We start from the raw sequence: 27,307 nt of genomic DNA on the forward strand, positions 1-27,307 counted from the left end.
GGGGGGTTGTACAAGGAGGAGACAGTGAGGTGGGAGGGATAGGATAAAGACAAGTGAGTAGGGGGTGGTGGCGGTGGGGCGAGCTGTTCATTTTTGGAACGTTGCTCCAGTTCCACTCGGGAATGATGGAAATATTCCGCATAGCCAAACCCGGAGTGGAAGGTGTATGGTAATAATGTCGAGGAAGGAATGCCAAATATGTGCGTGAGAACGGAGCTGTGACCTGAGAGCTGCAGGAATTATGGGCCAAAATCCCACAGACCCAGAGGAAGCACACACACCCATATCCAACACATACACACATCATATATTAATGGTGCTCCACCAAGCACAAATCCATCCCACATAACTTATTCCCAGAATTTGAAACATTCTACTATACTGAACTAAACCCAGAAATGAAGAAAACCAACCCCCTCAGCAGGCCACCTCCCCTCCTCTTCCTCCTAGAGAAAACACACTGCACAATAACAAATGTATTATAGATCTCAACTACACTACCCAGAGCTTTGCTAGAAGTCCTCCACTGTAAGCTTTTTAAAGTATACATCCCTCCTTCACAGTTAGGGTTTACAACAGTGGGCATGTGATCTGCTGTAACAGGTTGTTTAGACTCCAAACCTTGCTACCCAACAGTCAGAGGCACAGACTCATAAACAGATTGGCCTGTAGGAGAAAGCTGAGTTTATACCCCCACCTGGTGGCTGCATTCAATACTTGAACAGTAGCAACAGGGAATACAACCTCACCAGCATGCATTCCTTTCTTTAAAAAGAAAGAGAAAAAAAATCCGTCTCTCTCATAGTTGACCATTGAGGCCAAGATGCAAACTGGCTTCCGTTAAATTCAAACTCTCAGGCACTGGCACTCATTTTCTGAACGTCTTCATTAATCGGAGACTGAAATTGAGGATCACTAGCAGGGAGAATTGATAATTTCCCCATGGATTTTATGTTAAACATTTTTGTACTCAAATTTTGTGCAGTACCTAATGTACATGTTCAGGACGAGGTGTGCTCTTATAATGCGTGCCATCCTTTTTAATTTTTAAAATAACAGGAAAAAACCCCAAAAAAACCACCATTTCTATTTAGAAAACGCAATAGGGTAAAAGATAAGTACCTGTCAAAGGGCTATGTTCCATGTTGACAGACAGCATTTACATGCAGCATTCTTTCAGATTTGCGTGTACTCCAAACAATGTGTGTCTGCAAGCAATCTGATAGAATACATTAAGTGTCATTGTGTGTAAGGGTATTTTCGGTCCAACGGTTTTCTTGTAGGTAACAACAGCTACTTCCTTCCCATCTAGCCTGTTTACAATATACTTCAGATAAAGGCCTAATAAACTTTCAGTCAGATGGAGAGGCAGTGCAACACACACATACACCACACGTACCATCCACACAGACGAGAACAGATAGACAACTAGACACTCATTCATGTTACAGTTGGCTCAACACTCCACCACTGTCAAGTACTTTATTCACAATAAGGTCATTTTCTTCTTTAAAAAATCATTTTTAATATACAACACAATTTTTGACAAGACAACTCCGTTTACAGCTAAATTTGAGCTCTTGAATTCCAGCTTCTCTCATAACCAAAGCAAGCACGATGATGATGATGTAAGGAGAGAAAGATGGTGTGAAAGGGACAGATGGACAAGAGGTCAAGATTAGAAGAAAGGATGAGGAAGAAGACAGAGAAAGAGCAAGAGGGTGGGAAGAAAGGACTACGCTTAGTATGATTTTTTTTGTACTAAGAACCAAAAATACTCAAATAAAATTAGAAAATAACAGTAATAAAAAAACGAAGAGTTTAAGAAAAAAAAAAAAAAAAAAAGAGCAGAGGTGTACCAGGATGCTGTATCCAAGGCACCCTCACATGCATGTCTGTGACGCTTCTGCTCCGTTCTGCCATTTCACAAGTCCACATACACACACACACTCTTGCAAACTTTGAGTGTGTATGTGCGCGCACCCCCATATTCCAAACGAGTGTGCATCTCTGGAGGTTGGGGAGAGGGAGCGTAGGAAGGGTGGGGTGGGTGGAGAGAAAGAGAGAGACAGGGAGACATAGGAGAAAGTGAAAGGGAGGAAGGGATGCAATCCCAAACACTTCTCCCTCCCTCCTTCACTCCCTCCAGCTCCCATCCTTCCCTTCTTTCCTAGAGCTGAGTAAAGAGTCTCTGTCTCCCGCATCACAGCTCCGGTCATCCTCTGTCCAACTGTGCCACTGTGCGTGTACATATGTGTGTCTGTGTGTGTGCGCGCGTGTGTGTCTATGTAATATATATTTATAAATATATATCTATAAGCGATTCCATATCAGTGGAAACCAGTTTTGGCTGGGACTGAAAACTGAGGAGAAGCAGCTGCTTTAAGTTTGTATCAAGGGGAAAAAAAAAAAAAAAGGGGGGGGGAGCTTGTGACTTATATAGGGTCTAAGTTAATACTGTCATTAGTGTACTTTACAAAACATAAATTAGTAGTAGAAGGTGAGCTTCTTGGGAGCGCTGCATTGGTTTTGTAGTAGGGAATCCTCATCAGTGTTGACCTGTGTGTGTGTGTATATATGTCGCTTTACTGGGCAGGCAATGGGCACAAGCTTAGAGTCTGTCAGAACTGGCAGAGAGGAGGAGGTGGTGGGGTCTGAGTGGGAGATGGACAGAGAGATGACAAGGAGGAACGAGAAGAGATGGGCTCCTTTCCATGACGGATGCACCGATCAACCAATCAGCCCTGGGTTCCTCCAAGAAAGGGTACGGTTGATGGTGACACCTGGGAGAGAAAGCCAGAGTGTCACACAGGTGGGTCTGCACCACAAGGGTAAACACAGAATGCTGGATTTTTATAGAAAGGTTTTACAGTGCCAGGTGTCTCTAGGTACCTGCTATCTAGAAATATACGTGTAGGTACGCGAAGGAGACCGTCCCTCTGACTGGCCGTTGGTTGAGACGTTCAGGAAGTCCCATATCAGAATGGTGTCGTCGTGAGAACTGCTGATGATCTGAAACTCATCAAACTGCAGACGGAACACGCGACCAGAGTGCTCCTGAAAACACAACAAATTAGGAAATAATTTTTACATAATTAGCACACAGAGCTAGATTATTAAAAGAACTACTGTTCTCCATAAATTAAAGAGGCCCGACTAGAAGTTCAAGCAATGGGTTTTCCACCAGAGTCACACAGTTAATTTGTAATGAATCATCCATGCCCAGTGCCCCCCCACACACACACACACACACACACTCACACAAGAGCAATAAGATTTAGTGGAGAGTATTTTCAAGAGCATTCATAATGTTTTTTGTTTGTTTTAGGTGAATGTACAAACTAATATCTGGATGGTGACTACGTTGAATATCAACAAATACGCACATTAAATGTAGTGACATTTACTGGTAGTTAAAATTATCAAAATTAAAATTTCCTTGTATTTTTAGTATGAAAAAGGCAAACATCTACATCTTCCCCTCCCCCAGAGGTGCTGCACTCACATCATTAGTCAGACACTTGGGGATGCTAAATCGCTGTTACTCACCACTAGAGTGCGCAGACATAATGTGCTGGCTGGGGCTCGTGGGTCCAGGGCTGCCTGCAGGTCCCATACCTTAATTTTGCTGCACGGCACATCAAAATGTCACAAAACAAACCCAAAACAAAAGTCTGTGAACAAAACGGTGTATTTACATGACTTACCCGTCGTAGGCGCCACTGACAATCCTTTTGTTGTCAAAGCGAATGCAGCGCACCAACTCCTCGTGACCTTCCAACACTCGTAAGCATGCCCCGCACTCTATGTCCCATAACCTGCAGAAAGAGAAGCCTTTGTAAACAAACACCAAGATCCAGACCCTGCAGTTTTTAGACAGCAATCATTCCAAACACTGACAAGTCAAACTGGGACTTTTAAACTTTCAGCTCACTTGTTGAGAGAAAAAGAAATTGCAAATGCTTGTAAATAAAAAGTGTTCATGTTAAATTCAGCTAAAATATTACAACCTTTGAAACTGACAGACTTCAAACGGACAACTAACAGTTGTGCATAACTCCTTATGTTTTATTCAGTCACGAAGCCACAATCTAGTTGCCAAATAAAGTGACTGCTAAGACCAAAGACTCAATATTTATCCATTTGCCCTAACGCGTTTGCTGATTATGTATTATGCTGATGCAATCACAATTCCTTTCGCTGTGCCTTCACATAAAAATCTCACCTGTGAAAACTGCAAGTTAAGAAATAGAAATGCAACACATTATTGACATTGAGCTTTGGAACCAAATTCTACTGTACATCAAAAATCCATCAAAATAACAGAACAAAGCTTCAAAGATTTTTCAAATGCAATCAGTTTGTAGTACTGCAGGGATTCAAATAAGACAGCGACTAGGACTGAGCTGTTAGGTGACAGATTGCAGGTAAGAGTCAGGTGATTGGGGGCACATCTCCAAGAGGTACCTAAAATTTCCACTTACGTACACCACAAAAATAATAATGCTGATGGCTGCTCACAGAATGACGCCACACCTAAGTATTTAACAAATATGTCTGTTGCCAAAACTGAGCATAAACAAGCCAACTCTGGGATCTTCATTACACTGGCTGCCCTCTACACTCATGCTGTCATTAGATGGTGAATACAAATAAAAGAAGATGTAAACATAACTGAACAAACATATCAGACATTCTTTTTTGCATACTCAATCATAAACTCAGCTACTGTAATCTTGCCCCATCAGGAGACTGAACATGTTAGCCAGACATTTCATTTATTTAAGAGGCGTTTAACAGTGAAACATTGACAGGTATTCTACATAATCCCAAATTACTTTGCTTCTTTGCTTGCCTGTATTACTTAGCATGACTTTATCTGCTAACAAAGGCCATGGTTTTAACTGACTACCGGATTTTAAATTTGACATATGTTTGCTAGTTTAGCCATGAATTTCACACACACATACCGAATTGTGTTGTCAGATGAGCCACTAACCACCAAACGATCTCTGTATTGTAGACAGGCAATTCCCCGCTTGTGACCATTTAGAGTACGAACAAACTCACAGGTGCTGGTGCTCCATACCTACACAGGGGGACAACACAAAGTTTACAACATTTAAGGAAAATTTTAGTCAGAGGGTTTTTAATCATGTACATCTGTTCTACTGATAAATAAAACTAAAACTCTGACATCAAATTAATCCAAATTTTATCAGATGGATAATATTTCTGTAAAAGAAAAAAGAAAAATGAAATGATTTGTAAAGGAACATTTCTCTAACTGTCGTCACCTTAATAGTGCGGTCCCCTGAGGCAGACACAATGTATTTGTCGTCAAAGTCAACCACATTGACGGCAGCCCGATGTCCCACCAGGACGCGGCGTAGACTGATGTCAGTAGGCGAGGCCATATCCCAGACTGCAATTGAACGGTCCTTGGAGCAGGTGACCATCAACCCATTTGCAAAACGAAGATGAAGAACTGCCTCATTGTGGTGGATCAGTGTGTTCAGCACCTCACCCGTCGTTACCTCCCACACCCTGTAGAGTGGAGGGAGACGTCAGCAGGGTCGAATGTTAAAGGCAAAGGTGACAGAAAGAGGAAGAAAACAGAACATGGCAAGAAGGAAAAACAGACATGTCAAGGGACGGGGTGTAAAAACAAAGAAAGAAGAAATGACACAGTGGAAAATGATTGAAGGAAAGAAAAATGAGATGGGGGCAACAGGAAGAGAGGTCAAAAAGGAGATGGAGAGGACATGGAAGAAAAACAAAGGAAAATGAAAAACAATAGAGACACACGAGATTTTAGTTTTTTTTCTAGATTTGTAATAGAGAGTATCTCACACTTCAGACATGTACATACAGTGAGCTGTACTAAGGCGCCAAGAGTCAAACGCACAACACTCTGGAAAAGCTGACAACCAATCCCACAAACAAAGTGCCTGTCAAACTGTTGCTAAGGAAGTGAAGTCACATTTTCCTTGGATACTGCCCAGTGAGTACGCCTGAAGTGTGAAGTAATAAGAGAAATAATGTTGAGCTTCTGTGTGCAGTAGCCAAACAAGTGTCAACCTATACACAACAAGCCAAGACGTTCAATATCTGCAATGAAATGCATCCAACTATCTCCAATAAAAACAGTAAAACTAATTTATTTTGATAGGATATATGCTAAAGTTTTTATATTCAATTTCTTAGATGCACAACACCAGCTGTAGTCATGACTGGCTGTGAAACAAGCATACATTAGGATTCCTCAATACATGCAGAAAGTATTTTGAGCATTCTAAGCTTTTACAAGACGGATGGGATGCTGTCAGAAAAGCACATTTACCAAACATATTACTAAATGATGTCAAATTAACATAAAAAAAGAAAAAATACATAAATAAGACTACTAAAAATCTCCAGGAGCTCTCATTTTCTCTTGCAGTCCAAAGACATGCAAGTTATGTTAGCTGGGAATATTAACCTGGCTGTAAGTGTGGACATGAGACAAGGATTTCAAGCTCATAGCATAAACTGCTGCTGTGTAGATGGGAGAACAGTGTAAAGGATTCTGAGTGGTTGCTTTTTCTTTCTAATCCAATTGGAGCTCTTTGCTGGAAAAAAGTCCAGGTTCTAGGTCATGTTCTTACACTGAATTTTATGTTTTACTTTGGATGCATCAGTAACCACCATGAAACAGTTTCACCCTATTAACAGCAAAGACCTGGAGGACATCTTAGGTCAACTGAACTCCTCCTCTTGCTGTTTAGATGTCCTGCCAACAAGTTTTTTCAAAAAGGTCTCAAAGACTTTGGAGTCAGACCTGTTACAGATCGTCAACTTTTCTTTAATATCAGGGTGTTTCCAGAATCCACTAAAAACTGCTGTAATAAAACCTATACTGAAAAAGGACAATCTTGACAAGACACAAATGAACAACTACAGGCCGATCTCAAATCTCCCATTTTTAAGTAAGATCATTGAAAAAGCAGTTTCTCAACAGCTCAATTACTTCTTAAAACAGAATAACTGCTACGATGCCTTCCAGTCAGGTTTTAGACAGAATCCACAGCACTGAAACCGCTCTGACCAAAGTGTTCAATGACATATGTCTGAATACAGACAGTGGAAAAATGTCAGTCTTAGTTTTACTGGATCTCAGTGCAGCATTTGATACAGTTGACCACAACATATTACTCAAACGACTGGAGAACTGGGCAGGTCTTTCAGGAACTGTACTAAACTGGTTCAAAACATACTTAGAAAACAGGAAATACTTTGTATCAATAGGTAACTTCACATCTGAGCAGACAAGTATCACATGTGGAGTTCCCCAAGGTTCCATCTTGGGACCCCTTCTGTTTAACATTCTACATGCTCCCACTGGCACAGATTATAAAGAACAACAAAATAAACTACCACAGCTATGCAGATGACACACAAATATATATCACAATGTCACCAGGAGACCGAGGCCCTGTACAGGCTCTTGGTAAATGCATTGAGGAAATTAATGACTGGTTGTGCCACAATTTTCTCCAGCTAAACAAAAACAAAACTGAGGTAATAGTCTTTGGCGCCAAAGAAAAACGATTACAGGTCACCAGAGAACTTCAATCTATACATCTAAAAACCACAAACCAGGCGAGAAATTTGGGTGTAGTGATGGATGCAGACCTAAACTTAGAAAAACACATTAAGACAATAACAAAGTCAGCTTACTATCACCTCAAGAATATTTCAAGGATAAAAGATCTGATGTCTCAACAGGACCTGGAAAAACTAGTCCATGCATTCATCTTTAGTAGGCTTGATTACTGTAACAGCATCTTTACAGGTCTACCTAAAAAATCAGTCAGACAACTACAGCTCATTCAGAACTCTGCTGCTCGAGTCCTCACTAAGACCAAAAAAGTGGACCACATCAGTCCAGCTCTGAGGTCTTTACACTGGCTGCCTGTCCGTCAGAGGATAGACTTTAAAGTTCTGATGCTGGTCTATAAAGCTCTGAATGGTTTAGGACCAAAATACATCAGTGACCTCCTGACCCAGTATGAACCTTCCAGATCCCTCAGGTCATCTGGATCCGGTCTTTTATCAGTTCCCAGAGTCAGAACCAGACACGGAGAAGCTGCATTCAGCTTTTATGCTCCTTATATCTGGAACAAACTCCCAGAAAGCCTCAGATCAGCTGAAACACTCAGTTTATTTAAATCCAGGTTGAAGACTCACCTTTCTCAGCTGCATTTGAATAAAGCACCAAATCCACACTTTTAAGCTTAAATTTCAAAACTTACATTTAACTACTGATTTTATCTATTGTTCTGATTTTATATACTGTTTTGTTTGTTGTTGTTTGTTTGCTTGTTTTAATCAATTTTAAATCATGCTTTTTATTTGTTTTGTTTCTAATGTTCTGTAAAGCACTTTGAATCACCTTGTTGTTGAATTGTGCTATACAAATAAACTTGCCTTGCCTACCAATCTGAGAGATCTAAAAGAAAATGCAGCCCAAAAAAACAAAAAACAAAAAAAAAAAAAAAACCAAAACCCTGTACCACATAGGATCTATCGCACATGTGTCAAAGTCAAGGCCCACGGGCCACATCCGGCCCGGCGTACATTTATATCCGGCCCGCGAGATCATTTTATATAGATGTACTATGTATTGTTATGCATGGCCCGGCGATATGAGGCGCTAATAATATACAAACTACAGATCCCATAATGCAGCGCTGCAGCCTCCTTGCTGAATGCTAGGCTAACTGGGAACATTCCCGCGTCAATCAAGTCAAACTTCTGTTATTGCGAAGCTAGCCGCTCACAATGGTGGAGAGAAAAGTTGATTCTGAAAGCAGAGCCTTTCAGCGCCAGTGGGTGACTGAATATATGTTTACAGACATTGCTGGTAAACCCATGTGTCTTATTAGTGGAACTAATGTGGCTGTAATTAAGGAATTTAATTTAAGACTGCACTACGAGACAAAACGTCAGGATAAGCTGAAAAACCTAAATGCAAAAACTACAGAAAGTAGAAGAGCTAAAGAAGAATCTGACATTTCAGCAGACGTTTTTCACCAGAGCAAAATAGCAAAGTGAAGCTGTTGTGAAATCAAGTTTTATTGTAGCAGAGGAGCCAAATCAGCCCGGTACCACTCTGAAGAGCTGCATGATGAAGGTGTGCGACGTCTTGTGTCCAGACAAAAACGCAGATTTTGGCAAATGTGAGCCTGAGGAGAAATACGATTGCTGATCGGGTTTGTGAGATGGCCATTGATTTAAGAACACAGTTGTGTGAAAGAAGCAAAAACTTCATTGCATACTCTCTTGCTATGGATGAAAGTATAGACATGCATTGCACAGCTGACCATCTTCATCCATGGAGAGGAAATATTGAACATTAAATCGATGCACGGGACAACGACAGGAAAAGTCTTTTTTTTTTTTTTTTATAAACATATGTCAAAGTGTAACCGACATGAAACTGCCCTGGGACAAACTTGTTGGACTTACAACAGATGGAGCGCCGGTGTTGTGCGGTGAAAAAAAGCGGACTAGTCGGCAGGATGCGAGTAAAGATGCAAGAGGAGAAATGTACCGGTGAGTTAACAGCATATCACTGCATCATACACCAGGAAACGTTGTGTGGTAAAGTCCTAAAAATGGAGCATGTAATGATCACCGTAACACAATCGTGGGATGTGTGGGAAATAGATTCAGAGTTTGCCGACATTCCTTATCATACAGAGGTCCGTTGGCTGAGTTGAGGAAAAGTTCTCAATAGAGTTTTTGAGCTCAGCAAGGAAATCTGTCAGTTCATGGACATGGCATGTATGATGCAGTGAAGGCATTTCAAGTGAAGCTGTCACAAATGCACTAGTGCAACCTGCCTCACTTTCCCTGTTGCAAAGTAATGTTGAACCAAGTCAGCGCACTTTGCTGAACTGCATCTGTGCAGATTCAGATGGAGCTGCAGTGTAATGATACACTCAAGGCAAAGTACGACAATGAATGGCCCGCACAGTTTATTAGTTCCATTCCTGAAGCAATGTCCCAGCTCAGTCTACATGCGGCTCCAACCTTGTGTATGCTTTCATTTATTTTTTTCTGGGGTTTCTGGCAGCATGTTCATATTTCTAACTTGCATAATTTTGACAGGATATATTTTTATGAAGAGGAAAATATTTAAAGTTAAAGTTCATTTTTTTAAGTTTATTTAATCTGGAATAATATTCTTGTCTGTTTTTATTCATATTTATTTTTAAAAAACATTGTTTTAGTGTGTTCAATAAATCTTTATCTTGTTTGGCCAGCAACCTAAAGTGTGCCTTGAGTTTTGGCCCCCTGTGCAATTGAGTTTGACAGCCCTGTCCTATGGCTTTAAACCAACTTCCAATTATCTACATAGATATCCATGCCATGGGATTGTAAAAAAAGAAAAAAAAAGAAAAAAAAGAGGTTATTTTCAGATATTTGCCTGCCTTTTGAGACCGTTTTTAAAATGTTAAAGTTATGAGTGTTGAAACTGAAACTGTAGCACAAGCAGAAGTAAATATAGAGATACGATGTATTCATACCGAGTGGTATCCTCTGCTTTATTCAGACTTCCACAACTTTCTCTTCAGTAACTTGAACCATTTGTTCAGCTTGCTGACATAGCTTTGACCTACTCCAAAAAACACCCTGTGTTATTTATTTCTGGAAAAAGATGCGCTGTACCTGACAGTTGAGTCAGAAGACCCGGTCACAATGACTCTCTCATCATACTGGAGACACAATACTGAGCCTGTGTGACCGGTCAGTATCTTCAGACACTCCAGAGTCTGTTTATCCCAGATCTAAAAGGAGCACAAAAAAAAAAACAAAACAAAAAAAAAAAAAAAAAAAGAAGATATGAGTGAAGCACAGGAAGATTTAGACAAAGAAAGAATTTTTTTTTTTTTTTTTAAAGAATGCAGATTTGGGTCATGCTAAGAATGGCCCAGTCTCACAGCAGCATTCATGCCCCATTTCCCTACTGCTGCACTGATGTGCATAAGAGCCATTCAGCTGTTCCCTTGCTGTGCGTCAGCCTCCTACATAACAATAAGATGACAAATCTGCTCTTCTCCTCCCCTATCCACCCCTTCTCTTCATCCTCATCTTCTTGCAGGCCCCTCACAGGCAGACAGATAAGTGGAACACACAGCATGCCTGGAGTTGAGACTTTCTTTCCTATAATTCACTTGTTCTCTGTCTCACTCTGCTGGTCCAGACCAACACCACACACAGTAAGATGGTAAGCCATAAAGAGAAAAAACACAAGAATAATGTGTTTTATTTATAACCAAGTCTCGGTTACCTTGATGGAATTGTCCCTAAGGCCACTGATGATCTTGTCGTCATCGTACTGGAGACAGTAAACCCCTTTACTGTTTTCTGAGCGACACTGAATCCTCTGCAAGTTGTGTCTGCCACATCGCCAATTAGCCTCAATAGTCTAGATGGAAAGAGAAACAAAGAGGTCTGTAACAGATGCAACATCTACCACGCTACAAAATGGTTTCAGCATTATTGTGATGATAATTTAACACGAAAACAATAAATCATCTTTTCATTTATTACTCATAATCAAGAAGTATTTGTACAAGTGTAGCAAAATGTGAACGTGAAAATAAAACTTTAGACATTAATCATTCGAGAGGATAATTACATTCACATTGCTCTTTGCTGAATCCAAAATAATAATCCATGTAAAGCTCAGTAACTAATTGTTATTTTCAAACTTATACAGTTATGCCTATAAATGGTTTGCTTACTTAAGTCATTTTTTTTAAAATCATGATGACAAATAATATCTGGTGCAATAATACAAACTGATTAAAAAAAAAATAAAAAAAAAATAAAAATCGAAAGTCATAAAAATAATGAGAATGTAATCACGTTAGGCGTTATGACTTACCTCTATATCTTGAATGATCTTGGGATAGAGGGAGTGATAGTAGGAGTTGGGTGGGATTTCTGAGGTGCGGTTCTTGAACAGATATTTCTCCCTGGGGGGGAAGAGAGAGAGAGAGAGAGAGAGAGAATGACACTCTCCTTTGTGCACTGGGAATTTCTGCATGTGAAGCAGACACTAAAGCCCAACCAAGGATAACCTTTCCACTTTATCCTCAGGCTTTCCTGTATGTAAAATTAACCTTTTATATATTTTTTTACCCATATTTTAAAACAGATTTCTTTCAATACACATTACAATATCATTTTCTTATTAACCTGCATCTGGGAGTGCCTGCATTCGGTCTTACCACTGGTGTCTCTCGGACAGGCCTTTCCAAAGCGGATCAGTTCGGACCATGCGTTCAATGAGCTTCTTCCACAGCATACCCTCAGAGATGACCCTCTGCCACTCCTTACATACCAGCTCTGCTGCACACAGCGAGCGTGCATCCAGGAAAGACAGGATGTTCTCCGCTATGTGATCCAAGCCTTGGGCTAGACAGAGGGGGAAAAGAGGTGACCAAGTGCAAGCAGTGACATTACCTCACCTCGTTAGTTTATCTGTCCCCAGAGCTCATTTATTCTGAATTGTTCAAAGACAATCAATAAAGCAAGTTGCGTTTATTCCTTTAAAATGCTTCTAAAAGGTTAAAAAGGGTTTTATGTTTCTGTTTACCTTTTAAAATAAAAAAAATAAAATTTATACACAGTTGGGTGGTCAAAGACTTTTTGACCACCCAACTTTGTTGAGCTACGATGCCGTTAGGGAAGATGCACGTCATGCAAAACCTGTGGGTAACAAACATCCACTAATCTCTGTTGGTACCTGGCAGCGCAGTAATGAAATCCCTCTGCAGCATTGGTTTGAGGTAGGAATTGATGTGGCCGTGCTGGTAGTGGCACATACGGGAAATCAGGCGCTCAACAAACTCCACCTGCTCGGCCTCCGACCACTGGTCAAACAGGGCGATGCAATGCTCCTTCTCCTTCTCATAGTTCCCCTCTGACGGGCGTTTACGAGATCCCACAACAGGACCGTTACTAAGCTGTAAATATCAGGAGCACATGAAGATTAAATGTCTAGTTGTGTTAGACTGAGAAGATGTTGATAAATAGTCACATAATGCAAATCCAGTCAGTTAAATCTTTCAGGCTCCCGCTGTGACACAGGAAATCATTTCAACTGTATACCAAACTTTGAGCAGCAGCTCATTTTTGTATGAAGAGAAAATGCTGACTGGGAGTGTCACCTGTGGATTGGTGAACTTACTTGAAGTTCTTCAGTGCATAGTTTCCCAGCTAACACCATGGCATTAAAAACAATTTGAACTCAAATGCAGTTTTTTCCAGTAATGCAATCTAATGTTACTAAATGATTTTATTTTTCCCGTCTAGAAAGCTTTCTAAATAAAAATAAATACATTGAGGCAAAAAAGGTGGGGGAGACACCGAAGCTCAAAGTTGCTGTGCTTATTGAAGCCCATGTATAGGCGTGAATGAAGGGGATTAATGCTGCCCAAAGTTCAAAATAAATTTTTACTGCCACGCAATAAAGCTCCAGACACACAGAGAGAAAGAGAGAGAGACTGATTAGTGGGGTTTTCATTTGAACTGCAGCAGGAGACAACAAAACCTTTCATGTAAATATCAAAGGTTACTGTATTTTAAGAATCCAAAAAGGTCCAAATCGTAATAGTTTTAAAGTCAGCTGAAGCTTTAACAAAAGTTAGAACAATTCTTAAATAATAAACCATACCAATGTTGTATGTACATTTGAAATAGTGTAATAAAGCACACCTTGAGAACTGTATTCTTCTTTGGCGACAGATCGTCCACAAGGTTCTGTGACTCCATCCCTGATGTGTTCTGTGGATAAAGAACAAAACAAAGACGTGCCCCAGGTTAGTGTTTCATTCTCACTCAGTCTGTGTTTAAAGGCACTTTCAGAGCTGGGGCAGCAGTGTGGATAGCGTTTGGCGCAAGAATGCAACAAACACAGCCAAGGAGGGGGTAACCATCAAGTTTCTGAGACGTGCACGCACAAACAGCCTTGCACACGCACACGCACACACACACACACACACACACACGCACGCACACACGCACACACACGCACGCACACACACACACACACGAAATAAAAGAAAATAAGAAAAGAGAAAAAGTGCTGCAACAAAGAATCTATCCTCTTGCTTGTCTGTAATGTGGGTCAAATAGTCTGGACAGGAAATTAAAAGGCAAAATCTTGGGTATGTCACTGGCACTCAGCTCAGGTATAACTGTAATAAAAGAGATATTGGTCTTTGAGAAACAAATGATAGAAAGAAAATAAGATTAAGCCATTTCTAGCATCCTTTGTAAATTGACTGCAAACATGCTATAGAAACTTTAATACTAACATTGTTATCCACAGCTCATGTACTGACATGTTCTGTACATTCAACTAAAACTATTAGACTCCTTAGAGTATGTATATTTGTTTGGAAGCCAAAGGCAGACAGCAATTGTTATTCCTAATTAGACCCATCCAGCAAAAATCACAGACCAACTGTACTCTTGGGGGCTCCTGGTTTATCATTTAGAGTTGTTAAAAATACAAACTGCTGATGTTACGAGGCTTGTTTCTAGTCTGTAAGATTAACAGTTTAAAAAAAAAAAAAAAAAAAAAAAAAAAAAAAAAGAATATTCCTGAGCTAACAGGCCTTCAAAACAAACTGTACACTCAGCAAAAATAAAAAAGCAAAAACCATCTAAATCATATCTACATTTGAAACACACCAATTCACCGATGTAATTTATAAGTTTACTGCTATACTTCTTAATGTATAAGAAGTATAGCAGTATACTATACTATACAAAGGAACCTGGGGAACCTTTGTATCCCCAGGTTCCCAAACAGGAAGAGGTTTACCTCAGAGAGGGTCAGAGCTATTGTATACATGTGTGGGTGATGAATGACCCATAGGTATCATCTGAAAACAGTAATGTCAGGGGGGTAAAACAAATCTACAGTGTGTACCTGTTGGTCCATACATTATAAAAGCCCATCTGTTAAAGCTTTTTTCAGGAGCTGAAAAGTTTTCTTTGCAGTATAAACAAGCTCTATCCTGAAAGCTGCTTGCACGGTCATGTAGACACTGTTGTTTATTTTACTTTTTTTATACTTCAAGTGTGAGCTGTTGCAAGTTTGCTCAGTGCAGATAACCATCTTTTGGTGATGCTGCTACAGGAAGAGCTTGAGCAAAATCAACAGAACTGAGTGGCTGCAATCAGTACAACCACACAAACAAAAAGATCCAAATACCAAGACTTTGTACTTGGATTTTTTTTTCAAGTTCCAAGTCAAATGGGATAAGAAGCCATAATGGTCTTCTCAATTACCAAAGCAGACAGGATAAGAAGCGATGGTGGTCTTACTAGTGTTAATGATCATGCATAGAAGAAAAGAAAAAGCAAAAAGAAATAAAATTCACACACACAAAAAAAGACATCAGGTTCAGCTAGGCAGGCAAGCAAGCAAACATGTAGCCTCTCAGAGCTTGAAGGAGGACCCCCACCTCGTCCCTCACACCTCCAGGTAGAAAGAGAGAAAACAATACTCCTCAGTGCATGGTTATTCTCTGGTACCCTTGCATCCCTTCTCTTACCATACCAAAGTACTCAGGAAATAGTTTACTATTCAAACTTGGCATATCCAGATTATTTAATTTTTTTGGTTAAACAAGACAAAGCACTGGCAACTTTATCGTTTTCACTGTTCTGTTTCAAAAGATCTGAAAGTAGTATGTTATACTTTGTATAAATAAAATTACTTTTAAGCAGAGTGTTTGAGGAGGCACCAAAGAAGAACCCAAGAGCAGAGTGCTTCGAACAGGGAGGACAGGACAACGGAAGGTGAGGAGGTAGGAGGGTGAGGGGGTGAGTGGGTGCTGTGTGCACCAAAGTGGTATGAGGAGTTGTGTGGGGTGGGCAAAGAAAAAGTAAAGGGTGAGGAGATGGCAAGGGAGGAGGGGAAAGGAGGAGGAGCAGCAGAATTAAGAGGAGAGAGGCAGAACCTGGTTGTGAGCCCGGGTGGAGGGGATGCTCTGCAGGCACCTGAGTGCACACAAACTCTCAGCCACCGAGGAGCAGCCCAGCCAGAGAGAGCGAGGCACAGAGCACTGTGTGAAAGAGAGAGAGGAAGGGAGGAGGAGAACGAAGTGGACAGGGTGAGGGAGGAAGAGAAAGGGAAGAGCAAGAGAGACGTGGGAAGTAAAGGGGGGGGGGGGGGGGGGGGGAGGGAAGTTGGGAGGTGGAAACCAAAAAGGGTGAGTGAATAGATGGATCAATGAATGGATAGATGGATGGAAGTTGTGGGGAGTGAGAAGCAGGACAAGTGAAGTGTAAATGTGTGTAACGGGACAAAAAGAATGGATAAATAAATACGGTTTGGTTTGAAATTGAGAGGACGTGAGCGTGTAACCATCAAAGGTGGAGAGAGAGGAGGAAGAGAGGTGGGGGATAGTGAGGGGGAAAAACCAGTATTAGAGCTACACACATTGGCACGGTGAGCGCAGGAACACACACCCCGTCACACACAGATACAGACTGATAAACATACACACGGAAGCATTATTAGACATGAACTGGGTGGGGATAGGTAGAGGAGAGGGAGGGGCAATGGTATTAATCGTCAATTAATGTCACTCTCGCTTTGACATGAGCCCCACCCACTGTTCTGCCATCCCCACTCTCATGAGAGGTTAGTGAATAACACTGGGACAAATAAATAAATTAAATTAAACACATGAACACAACCCAGACAAAATTCTCAATTTTCTGTGTAGGTAAACAATTTATGCTCCACTTTGTCTTATTCTTTAGTGTAATTTAATGACTTTAGTCACATGTTAAGCTTTTTTTTTTCCTTGGTCAAGAAAATTATGACCAAGCGTTGAATTGAAAACCATGGGCTGAATAGATGATAAATAGCTTTTATCACTAGACACATATTCTAAGGCTGTTCAAGCACTTAACTTCAGTTTTACCATTTACTTCAACTAAAAGGCCAAATTACTACTCAAATCATACAAAAAGGTCACTTTATCTACCCACATTGCAATTTAAACCTCCAATTTTTCCTGATAAACTTTTAAGCCCCTTTGTGATGTATGGTGAGATTACCAATTTAAGACAACTCGCTCTTAATTACTGAGGAATCATTTAGGTCATTCATAGATGTTGTACCAAAAAGTGATTATTTGTCAAAGGAAAAAAAAAATATTGCGGATTCTCAAACTGTTGTGAATGGCGTGTTAAAATATAGTTTATCATTCATGAAATATTTTTGACATCAATTTTGTGATTTTTATCCCTCCTTTAAAAAGTCTAATTGAGATTAACAGCATGTTTTAAGACATCTGGATAAGAAAGCAACAGATATTACAACAAACAACATACCAGCTCTAGAAATGTTTTAAGTGGAAAAAAAAGAACTGGCTTGACTATATTTAGAAAGAAGAGTAGGTACAATACTGTACAGTTATATACTTACAATACACATAATTTCTTTATTTTATAATAGCCCCTTCGTAAATCTTATTGATTACATCACATTTAGCAAGTATATTAGACATAAAAACGAATGCAAACATCTGGGGAATCACTATTTGGCAGACAGCGGCTATAGACACCTGTAATGCTTAAGCAAATGACTCTTTAGTACAAGTACATATTAGGTGCTCTTTTACGAAACTTTTTTTTCCAATTTAACAGGACTACATCTTATTATCTACTAAGGAATATACGACATTATTTACTAGGCCCGGCTTTCAACCTTTAATTTGTACAGTACCACTGTATTTCTTGCACAAACCGATAGATCTTCCAAACACGTGTAAACTGAAATTCTTTTAAAGGTCAGTTTCGCTGACATAACAAATCGGATCCTCGTATTAATTGACGTCTTCCTTACGACCACTTTGACCCCACAGAGTAAATGTTAGCGGCTGGTAGGCTACAGTTAGCCTAGCTGGCTAGTTTATCGAGGCAGAAAATCAATATACAATAAACCCAATAGTTTTTGGCAAAATTTAATTGACTAAAAATGAAAATAATACCGTCGTCTTAATTTATGTTTGTGGCTACAAAAATAGTTTTTCTAGACATAGTCAGCAGTTTGTTTTTAAATGTAGAAGTTGGTGTCAAGCAGCGTATTTAGCAAGCTTGCTATTAAGCTAATTGCTAATGCTCGCTAGTGGAGGTAACGCTGTGTGAATGAAAAAGCAATACACTTCCTTCTACGCACTTTAAAAAAATATAAACACACAAGCAACGCATTGTTATGATTTTATCCATGTTCACATAAAGTATAAAAATGTGACTGACACATCATTTACCGAGTAAGTCGTCTTACCCTAAAACTACATGATATAACATCGCGTTGCCCGTAAATTTACGTACTTCACGACATTCTAGTCAGTGTTAGCATGGCGGCTAGCTAAGAATCAGGCAGGGCCCAGTTAAAGTGGCGCAGCGTCACCGCAGTAAACGCTACCCCAAGAATTCTCGTCTGCCTTCGACCGACGATTGCATATCAACCTCTTAATTTTTCCCATTATGTACAAACTGTACCCAAACCAACACAGGTTTTAAATTTATCAGAGAGAGATGTCTAAGACTTGTTAATCAATCCAACCAGTATGCGGAGCATTCGTAGCAAAATGTATCGATAATTTCAGGCCCTCCCTCTGATTTCTGGTTCCCCCTCCTTTTTCCTCCACCTCTCCCGACAAGTCGCTTCAGCCCGTTCCTGGCGTCGAATCGAGCCTCGGCGATTTCCTCAATAAAACACTGACAGCGATCAATTCGGTTGTTCATAATGCCTTACAGAAAAAGATCTTACCACCAGTTCCACCGTTTTGTCCTCCATCTCCTGCTCCATGTTGACGATCCCCCCCGAAACTCGCTATGAAAATGGAAACCCAGCCCTGCGTCGGCGGCCCGCAAATTCAGAGACGTCATCCACTTCGCTCAGCCACACAGCTTTGGTAGGGCAGTGTCAAAAAGGTGGGTGGGGGATGGTAACGCCCATGGACTTTAATAACACGCCGATTGGATAGATTTTGGCTAAGTAGGCGTGGTTTCGCCTCTTTGCCTTTTATTGATTGGCCTGCCGTGCTACCAAGGCTTCCCCGGTGACTCCCCCAAACAAAAAGGCAAACTGATGAAGATGCTGTTGCTATCCTGAAGAGGAATACACCAAGGCAAAATCAATCATCCGCATAGCTTTTCTCTGGGATGCTGCAGGATGTTGGCTATTTTAAATATGTGGCATGACAGAAACAGATACTTTATGACTCTTAATTTAAAGTTCTCAAATACACACTTTAGCAAACTCAGGATTATGCATGGGTAAAACAAATTCAACGAAGTAGTGACAGATAATCAAAACTGGTAACAAGAACCACTAACAACCATTATAACAACCAGAAACCAGTTCAATAGATGATGAATTAACATTGCAGCTTAAAACCTGAAACTCCATCAATACAGACGCAGGAAAGCCTGGTCCAGATTTTTTGTTTCGTCTTTTAAGCCGAGCAATCCAGACAAGGCAATAAACCAGGATCTTTAGGATAACTTCACTTTAGCTGAACTGTTGTTGCTTTCCTGCCAAGTATATGGGTTTGAATTACTCACATCCCCAACCCTCCGGTCTATTACGCCATCATTGGTTTAATACCATAATAAGCAGGTCAGTTTGTTTGCCTTCTCAGCAACTGGAGCCAGAAAACTCATCATTCACCAGTGTAGGTTTACTTCCTCAGCCTGCTATATTTATAATCTAAGGCATGATTTACCAAGGTCATTCTCTACAAATCTTAAGGGAACACGTCTTCACGAATTCTGCTCTTTGCATTATGAATGAGAACCTGGTCATTTGCGCTTACCTTTGCTCCCCTATTTGACACGCAAATGTCAAAATCAACTTTCTAGACCAACACATCCTATAAAAACTATCGGCAGGAATGCAATGACAAATTGAGATTTTTAATTAATTTAGATTTATAAAAGTGGTCAGATAAATGTACAAATGCAATCCAATGTGTACACGGGATATTTCATTTAAGGGAAGTTCATTTAAAGAGATGACTGCATGTAAAGGCCAAGATTTATAATGAATAGCTGTATTAAAGATGTGATTTTACTGCCTTTTGAAATTTAAAATGTAGAAAATTTCAACATTATGTGGCAAGTCTGACGATTGAATAAGATGACTAAACTGTCTAAAAGTCATGCACGCGTCACTCACAAAACATATCAATTTTGTTGTCAGGAAAAGGTCAGCCTTTTAAGTAAATGAGATGGCACAGGAGTGAGACCACAGCAGATGAGGAGGTAGCAATGGTTTTCAGCAGTTGAAATTTAATACTTTGTCCCCCTTTCTCTACAGAAACCCAGGTAAAAAAAATCCCCCACTCTCATAAAATACAACAGCAGCAGTTACCAGTAAAAAAATGAAATGCAAAAAAGAAAAAAAAAAAGAGAGAGAGAGAAAGCATAGAAGGAAGGGAGAGAGGATAGGGACATGACGATGCATTAAAGGAAAATATATTTTCTGTATGTCAGGAGTGAATCCAAAGTTCATCTTAGGACCGGGGACAGCGGCAACGAGGAATCTGGGAACTTGCTGTTGTGTTCATTCAAAATCGAGGGGAGGAAGAAAAAAAAAAAAAAAAAAAAATGAGTCAAGTCCAATCCAACTAGGGGAAGGAACCAGCACTCTAAGGCAGGGATTTATTCAGGAAGGGCTTTCTCCCTCTCTGGATGAAAGAAAATCTCACTCCTCTTCGGCCTGTGTGATGCATTTTGTTGTGTAAGTATGTGCAAGTTTGTGTATGCAACAGGTGAACTGGAAGGTGTGTCTGTCAGATATATAGGTCAACACAGTTGCACCTCTCGCTTGCTGCAAGAGAGGTGGCATTTTCATTTCCTTATTTCTTCATTCATTTTTTTCTCCCAATATCAGTCCAAGACTACCTAGTAGTCATCCAAATCAAAGAACTCATCGTCCTCTCCTTGGTACTCCATGCCCTGGAAATCCACCCTGTACCGCAAGATACCTGAGGAATACAAAAGATGAGAGATTAAGTAGTGTGATATGATGGCAACTTGTTTTGGCTAAACAGTGGCAGCGGAAAACATGAATTCTGAAAGTATTAGACTTTAGTATTAGAAGTGCCAAGGGGGTCATTTTAGGGTTAACAAACAAACAAAACTCGAAAGACAAAAAGATTTCATGACTTTAACTAAAAATGGATTCACTCATCATTTAGGAGTGTGTGGAATAAAAAGATATACTTACCACATGTCACTTTGACCCCACAGAAATTAATGTAAAATCCACTCACCCTGCCCGGTTGCCTAGCAACATGTATCATTTACACTCATTTTGATATGAAGACTGCATAAGCCAGAGCTGGCTAGATAACATTGATAAATATACAGGGGACTGTAGTTGGATAGAAGACGAGGAATGTCTGCCAGGCTGAACAGGTCATGGATGGGATATGGAGCCGGAGAAGTGTGGAATGTGGAGAACCAGGCGGGTTGCTGAACTGAGCAGAGAACCCTGAGTGTGGCGATCTACTCAGGCCTAATAAAAAGCAAAGTCCAAAGCAGAATACCTAAAATGAACGAGTCCAAGGCCTGCTGAGCTACAAACTGAGGTGGAACAGTGTGGATGATGGATAAGACAGGTGTAGGTGCATTGCGATAAAACTTCACAATAATTAATGAAATTGTGTTTGTTTTATTTCAGCCAACTGTGACGTCAGTCAAATTCAAATAGTTTCACAATAGTGCTCTTTTCCTAATAAATGCTTTTGTTTTAGCATAACGACCATAACCTGTTACGCAAAATTCCTTCAACTTGTCCATAACAGTTTTCTTCTATAATAATTCAATTATTTAGATGTGTTGGGTATTATATTTTTTGTACCATTTGTTTATTACTGAATTCTAAAATATATTTTGTTTATTACCTATAATTAAATAACCTAAATCATTTGCGTAACTAATAAAACCCCAAATAGTTAAATGCTTCCTTTGTCTAAAATTACTTCTAATTTAAAATTTTAGGTCAAAATTAACAATTTAACTACTGCTTCTTCAACAGTGCTTTTAGGGGTCCTGGAATGATGGTGTTTCTATTGTGAAAAGCACGAAGTCCTGAAATCCTTTTAAGATCCTCATTAAAATGTATTACACCACTAAACCAATTTAAATTGCCACAAGTATCTCTACTTTTTATACAACTAACAATTCAACAGTGCCTCTTCCCCAATTCTCCTATTTTACATGGTGAAGCCCTCTATAATACAAATTTCTACTGTACAACAATGTCTATATGAGGCCTTTCCTGTACCAAGATGAAGCATGAATCAGAATAAGCAGAAGAGGAACTGTTTATCTTCTCTCCTGCTACTATCTTCAAGTTCATAATACATGAATTATACTCGAGTACAATTACTAGATCATCATAACAACCCAATGACGAAATCATCACTGAACCACATATATCAAATATATTCCTAACTTCATTTTGATCAAACATTCAACTGTTATTAAACAACAGTGTGCTCACCCCCAATGCCTCCAAAGCCCTTGACAAACTGGGACCCCTCCTGACTCTTGTCTGTTACTATCTCCAACGTGGCTCCAAATTTCTTGTAGTTGTTCGCAAACCACTCCAGTAGTGGCATGCTCTCGATCAGCTCATGTTCCTGCCCCGTCTAGAAACGCAACCAGCGTTAGTAAGGTATAACATCACAGGCAATGGGTCCAACTTAACTCCCAGAGATCAGTTCCTCTTCTGCAGCACTTACCTCCTTGTCCGTGAAGTGAGATTTGTCTTTCTCCTGCTCTGGCGTTAGGTACAAAGTCTTCTCATCTGAAGAACAAAGAAGAAACTTTTGAATTGTAGGATCACAATTAGAATTCATTTACTGCTTTTTGTCTCAGCTATTGCAGATAACACTGTAGTCGTTTGTTTACCATTCTCTGCTCCATTGCTCTCTGCCCCATGCACACGAAGAACATAACGCATGGTGTCTAAGTTCTCATAGACTATGAGAATCTCCACAGCTCCCATTTCAAGGGCTTTCAGTGTGTCCTCTACACCAAAGCAGTATTTCCCTGTATCCTGACTGATCTCATCAAAGTACCGCCCTGTAAATACAGAAGAATCATCAGGAAAAAGTTTGAAGATTTTACATTTAACAAAAAAAAGAAAACCACACACACACACACTCACCTATGAGCTTCTTTTCTTGGATGAACTTCACATTCGACAGGACCTCTGCTGAAAGCTCAATAGCCTGGTTGAAACCATTCTCTCCTCCATAGGAGATGTCCACTAGCTTCAGAACCTTTGCCTGTAACCTCTGTAGAAATCAAAGAGTTGTTAGTAACGTTTACAGACAAAGTAGGAACCAAACAAAGTTGCTGACAAGATAAAGAAAATAGAGAAAGCTACCACAATAAATATGCTGACAATAATGATAGACTACGCTGCTGGTTATATTCCCCAAAGCCTTGGAAAATCCCTCAAACTCATTAACTGCTAACCAAAGCTTGCAGTGAAGTGTGGGATATGCAGATTTTCATATCTGTCTCTTTCTTTGTTTGTGCAACCACATTCCATTATTGGTTGTAAAGACATAAGATTTAGCTATATCAGTGGCTTACTGGCAAATTAAATAAGGCACTTTCCATTTACAGTATGGCTGCACACATCATGTGCCAAGTTTAAAATAAACTTGCTATGTCACTATTTCATCACTACTACCAAATACCAGTGTTTATTTCTTACAATAGTAGATAGTTATTAAATATACCCATTTATACAACTCAGAGAAAACACTTAAAAGATCACCAGCCTTCTTTTGGACATCTATTCACTGCAGTGAGAAATTTGTGGGGGAAAAAAAGTTGTTTCATTACATCATACTTACTGGATCAAACATGTCAGACTGGCTGAGTTCAGTCTTGAAATCAGCAGAGCCAGCCAAGACCATTCCTGCCACATTAACTTTGTCATTGGACACAAAGAGCTGGACAGCTGTCTCAGCTACTTTTCTCACATAGTTGTGTCTCTTCTCCATTCTCAGTCGAGCAAAACGCAGAGCAGACTGTCCTCCTCTGCCTGAAAGAGCAAAGCAAAGATAAAAAAAAAACAACAACAAATAAACAAAAACAAAACAAACAACGTAAAATGTATTTTCTAAACATTCCAGTTCAGTACCGTGCTTCTTGGGTAGGTCCACAGTGAACTTGTGCAGCACCTCCCTGGTGTTGCCCTGCAGTGTGCCAAAGAGTGCCCCACTACCGTCGATCACAATAAAGCCAAACTTACTGTCATCAGACAGCAGGGCTGTCAATGCCTGTGTTGGGACATTAGTGAGGGAAGAACGGATCATAAGAATGTGGAAGACAGAAAGAATAATAAAAAGACCAAGGCGAGGTTTACATACCACAGAGTTTCTCTAAAAAAATATTTTGCATGTGCATCAAAATACTAAGGAAATTCTCTCACCTCGGTGTGGAACTTGTTGTCACAGAGGTACAGGGAGGTGTTGATTGGTTTAAAAGGCTCAAAGTCAATATTGACTTTCTTCTCCTTGCCTTCCTCTGTCACAATTGTGCCACAATACACAACCAAGCCATTGGGTGGCACTGGGAAGGGAAGAAAAAAGCCAGAGACCATAAATATTCAAAGGAGGACTAGAGCTGAATGTTTTGAAAGTAAATACATCCTATGTTTTAAGTTGTCTCTTTTTTCAAAAACCCCCTTGGAACAATTATAGCTAAAAATATTACAATAATACAATGATATGCCAATATGAATTTCTTTTGTTGCCCCCAAGAACCACTACCATTTCCCAAAAGAAAATAGGCATTCTTTTACATGCATACCCTTGTTGTAGAGTTTTAGTCTTTGCTGTACAGAGGTGATGGCCCCGAGAACAGAGAGCCTGTTGACGCGACTCTTAATGTTGGAAGCAGTGCCAAACTCATCAGCCAACATCTTGGCCACTCTTGATATCTGGTCCTTTGGAGGGATGATCAGAGAGATCATGCTGGTGCCATTACTATAGAGAAAGTGAGGATGTAATGTTAGTGCATATAACAGCATTTGTACACAGCCAAGAAGCCATAGAAGTGATGGAATAGACTGAATAACTGACAATTATGCCACTCCTAGGTATGCCATAGTGAAACTGGCATCTAATATCAAGGCCATATAATAATAAACTTTGATTATGCCAAACCAGTTGAGCCATGTTTATTACCAGTTGATTACCTCCAAGATAGCGTAATTGTTTGCTCTAATTTAGTTTTGTAAATACACAACGCTTCTTGGCAAAATATCACCTTGACAAGGTCTGGCAGGTTGAGGGACAAATGGTATGGGCTTTCAGTTACACAGTACACAATCTTTGTCCTTGAAACAAGGACTAAGTTTAAGTCTTGCTACTTTGCATTGTTGTCCTTTCATTTACAACCAATCAACAGATGAATCACAGCAGTACAGGCTGACACGCACACAGCCAGGTAGAAGAGGCTGGATAAATGTAGGGCAAACAGTCAACTGAGTGTGTGACATGGCAGGCAGGGGAGCACAGGACAGCAAATTCTGCGCAACACTAGACGTCAAACTGTCGCAGAGCAAGCTACAAGCCAGTGAAGTAACACCCACATTCACATGCCTTGTTTGATAATTCAAGAGGCCCACAATGTCCCAGTCGGCCAACAACTGATCTCGAATTCTTTTTGACCTGACCAGTTTGAAACCAGTAACGCTGTAATGAACTGGCAAGCAGTTCGGCTGCCATGAGGTGACTAACTTAGTGGACTCTAGAGGAAATTAAGAGGCTCTGTCGTATGATTTGCGTGTAAAAAGAGCAGACGAACGTCATTTGGACTGTGAAACTGTAACTACAAGCTTGCCGGCCTTCCCTTTTTCGTCAACGTTCTGCTTTTTTTGTTTAAGACACCCATGCCGGCCTCTTTCCAAAGATGACGTCTATTAGCGGTTCTCATTAGCAACAAAACTAGCATCAACCTTACTAGCTTGAACTGAATAAAAATCTTCGGAATGCCAGCTACAAAATATAAACACTGACAAAAAAATGTGTTTTGTCCAAAATAAACCATGTTTTCAACTTCCAGGGAGATTAAATGCGACATCCGTTAGCGCCTAGCAATTGGCTAACTAGCGACAAGCAAAAGCAACGATTAGCTAAGTTAGCTATGCTAAGCTAACCACTCCCAAATTCGGCCCCATTTATACCATTTCCAGCTGCTGCGGCGGTATACATTGACACAATCACCCGAACCCTTAAACTCAAGTACTGCCGACCAGACAATTACCTCGAAATGTGACAAAAATGTATTACTTACCCACGGGCAGCTTCTAAACTTTTGATCAGCTTCTTGATTTTCCATATCTCCACGTTCCTATCCGCCGCGCTGGGGTCGTCCGCCATCTTTCTGCTGTGATCGCTTCAGCACCTGAAAGACGTGGAAAAAGAAGAGCTAAACATCTGCGCTGCACCCGCCCGTTAACAAACTGACTATCGTTTACAGTGTTATCGGATAAATTAATTTATCTATCGCTGAACCGTGTACCTCTCCAAACTAGTGGCGCGGTGTCCGTTAAGGCACCTTGCCAGTGCTGGCAGCTGGACTGACCGTAAAGGAAAGACTCAAACCGGGATGTGTTGCTCAATGCAGAGCGCGGGGGAAACAGGCCTACAGTCTACCAGGCCCTAGTGTCCACCCTGTTCTTATCTAATACGACCTACTTTCCTCGTGTTCCCCTGGAAACAATATGGAAACCAACTGCCAGCTTTTTAGACCCTATGAATATTGGCATATACTGGATGGTACTTTACCTGCCTCGGACAACGCGGCTCCGCTCCGCTCTCTGTCTGCTGCGCTACGTCAAGTCAGTGGTCCGAGGAATGACGTTGCTTTCCGACCGGTTTCTCTCTCCTCTACACGCTGCGCGTGGTGCTAACGACGGGGGCTCACATGTGGGAGGTGGTTAGATCGGTGGCGTTCACTTCCTGGAAACCACTTAGAAACCAATGACATGCCTTAGCTGCCGTGTCAATTGTAGAATCTCAATAACAATTGGACGGAACCTAAAGAATATCGCCAAAGCTGGTAATAGATGGATTATGGGGCTTGTAGTCAAAGTCAAACTTGCAAAACAAGTTACCTGATTTTGCAAAACTAATATGTCCATACATGACTCTTGTTGTTTAGAAGTTCTAACCACTGC

At 40.4% G+C, this 27,307-nt stretch overlaps 2 protein-coding genes across 5 annotated transcripts; both read right to left on the reverse strand.

Annotated features, from left to right (window-relative positions):
- Window positions 1-1,439: 1,439 nt before the first annotated feature.
- On the reverse strand, window positions 1,440-20,039 carry fbxw11a (F-box and WD repeat domain containing 11a). Of its 2 annotated transcripts, XM_005937710.3 has the most exons (14): window positions 18,860-20,039; window positions 16,032-16,136; window positions 13,774-13,842; window positions 12,803-13,022; window positions 12,285-12,471; window positions 11,939-12,029; window positions 11,339-11,476; window positions 10,717-10,835; window positions 5,298-5,547; window positions 4,971-5,089; window positions 3,708-3,818; window positions 3,550-3,628; window positions 2,893-3,057; window positions 1,440-2,783 (listed from the first exon to the last, which is right to left on the reverse strand). In XM_005937710.3, exons 1-13 carry the CDS (start codon window positions 18,896-18,898, stop codon window positions 2,896-2,898), a joined length of 1,689 nt encoding a protein of 562 aa, XP_005937772.1. In that variant the 5' UTR covers window positions 18,899-20,039; the 3' UTR covers window positions 1,440-2,783; window positions 2,893-2,895. The 2 variants fall into 2 exon arrangements, with proteins under 2 accessions (XP_005937772.1, XP_005937773.1); XM_005937711.3 differs by lacking the exon at window positions 16,032-16,136.
- A 642-nt stretch (window positions 20,040-20,681) lies between these two features.
- Window positions 20,682-27,074, reverse strand: LOC102312985 (eukaryotic peptide chain release factor subunit 1). Of its 3 annotated transcripts, none has more exons than XM_005937709.3 (11): window positions 26,916-27,074; window positions 26,422-26,532; window positions 24,934-25,109; window positions 24,554-24,693; window positions 24,263-24,401; window positions 23,973-24,163; window positions 23,273-23,402; window positions 23,014-23,187; window positions 22,845-22,909; window positions 22,604-22,751; window positions 20,682-21,080 (listed from the first exon to the last, which is right to left on the reverse strand). In XM_005937709.3, the coding sequence occupies exons 2-11, from the start codon at window positions 26,505-26,507 to the stop codon at window positions 20,998-21,000; spliced, it is 1,332 nt and encodes a 443-aa protein (XP_005937771.1). In that variant the 5' UTR covers window positions 26,508-26,532; window positions 26,916-27,074; the 3' UTR covers window positions 20,682-20,997. The 3 variants fall into 3 exon arrangements, with proteins under 3 accessions (XP_005937771.1, XP_014194040.1, XP_014194039.1); XM_014338554.2 differs by having other exon boundaries at window positions 26,920-27,071; XM_014338553.2 differs by lacking the exon at window positions 26,916-27,074 and adding an exon at window positions 26,650-26,851.
- Between the last annotated feature and the right edge of the window lie 233 nt (window positions 27,075-27,307).

This window comes from Haplochromis burtoni, unplaced genomic scaffold (assembly GCF_018398535.1).
Source record: "Haplochromis burtoni strain Fernald_Lab_line unplaced genomic scaffold, NCSU_Asbu1 Contig_236, whole genome shotgun sequence".
Classification (NCBI taxonomy): Eukaryota; Metazoa; Chordata; class Actinopteri; order Cichliformes; family Cichlidae; genus Haplochromis; species Haplochromis burtoni.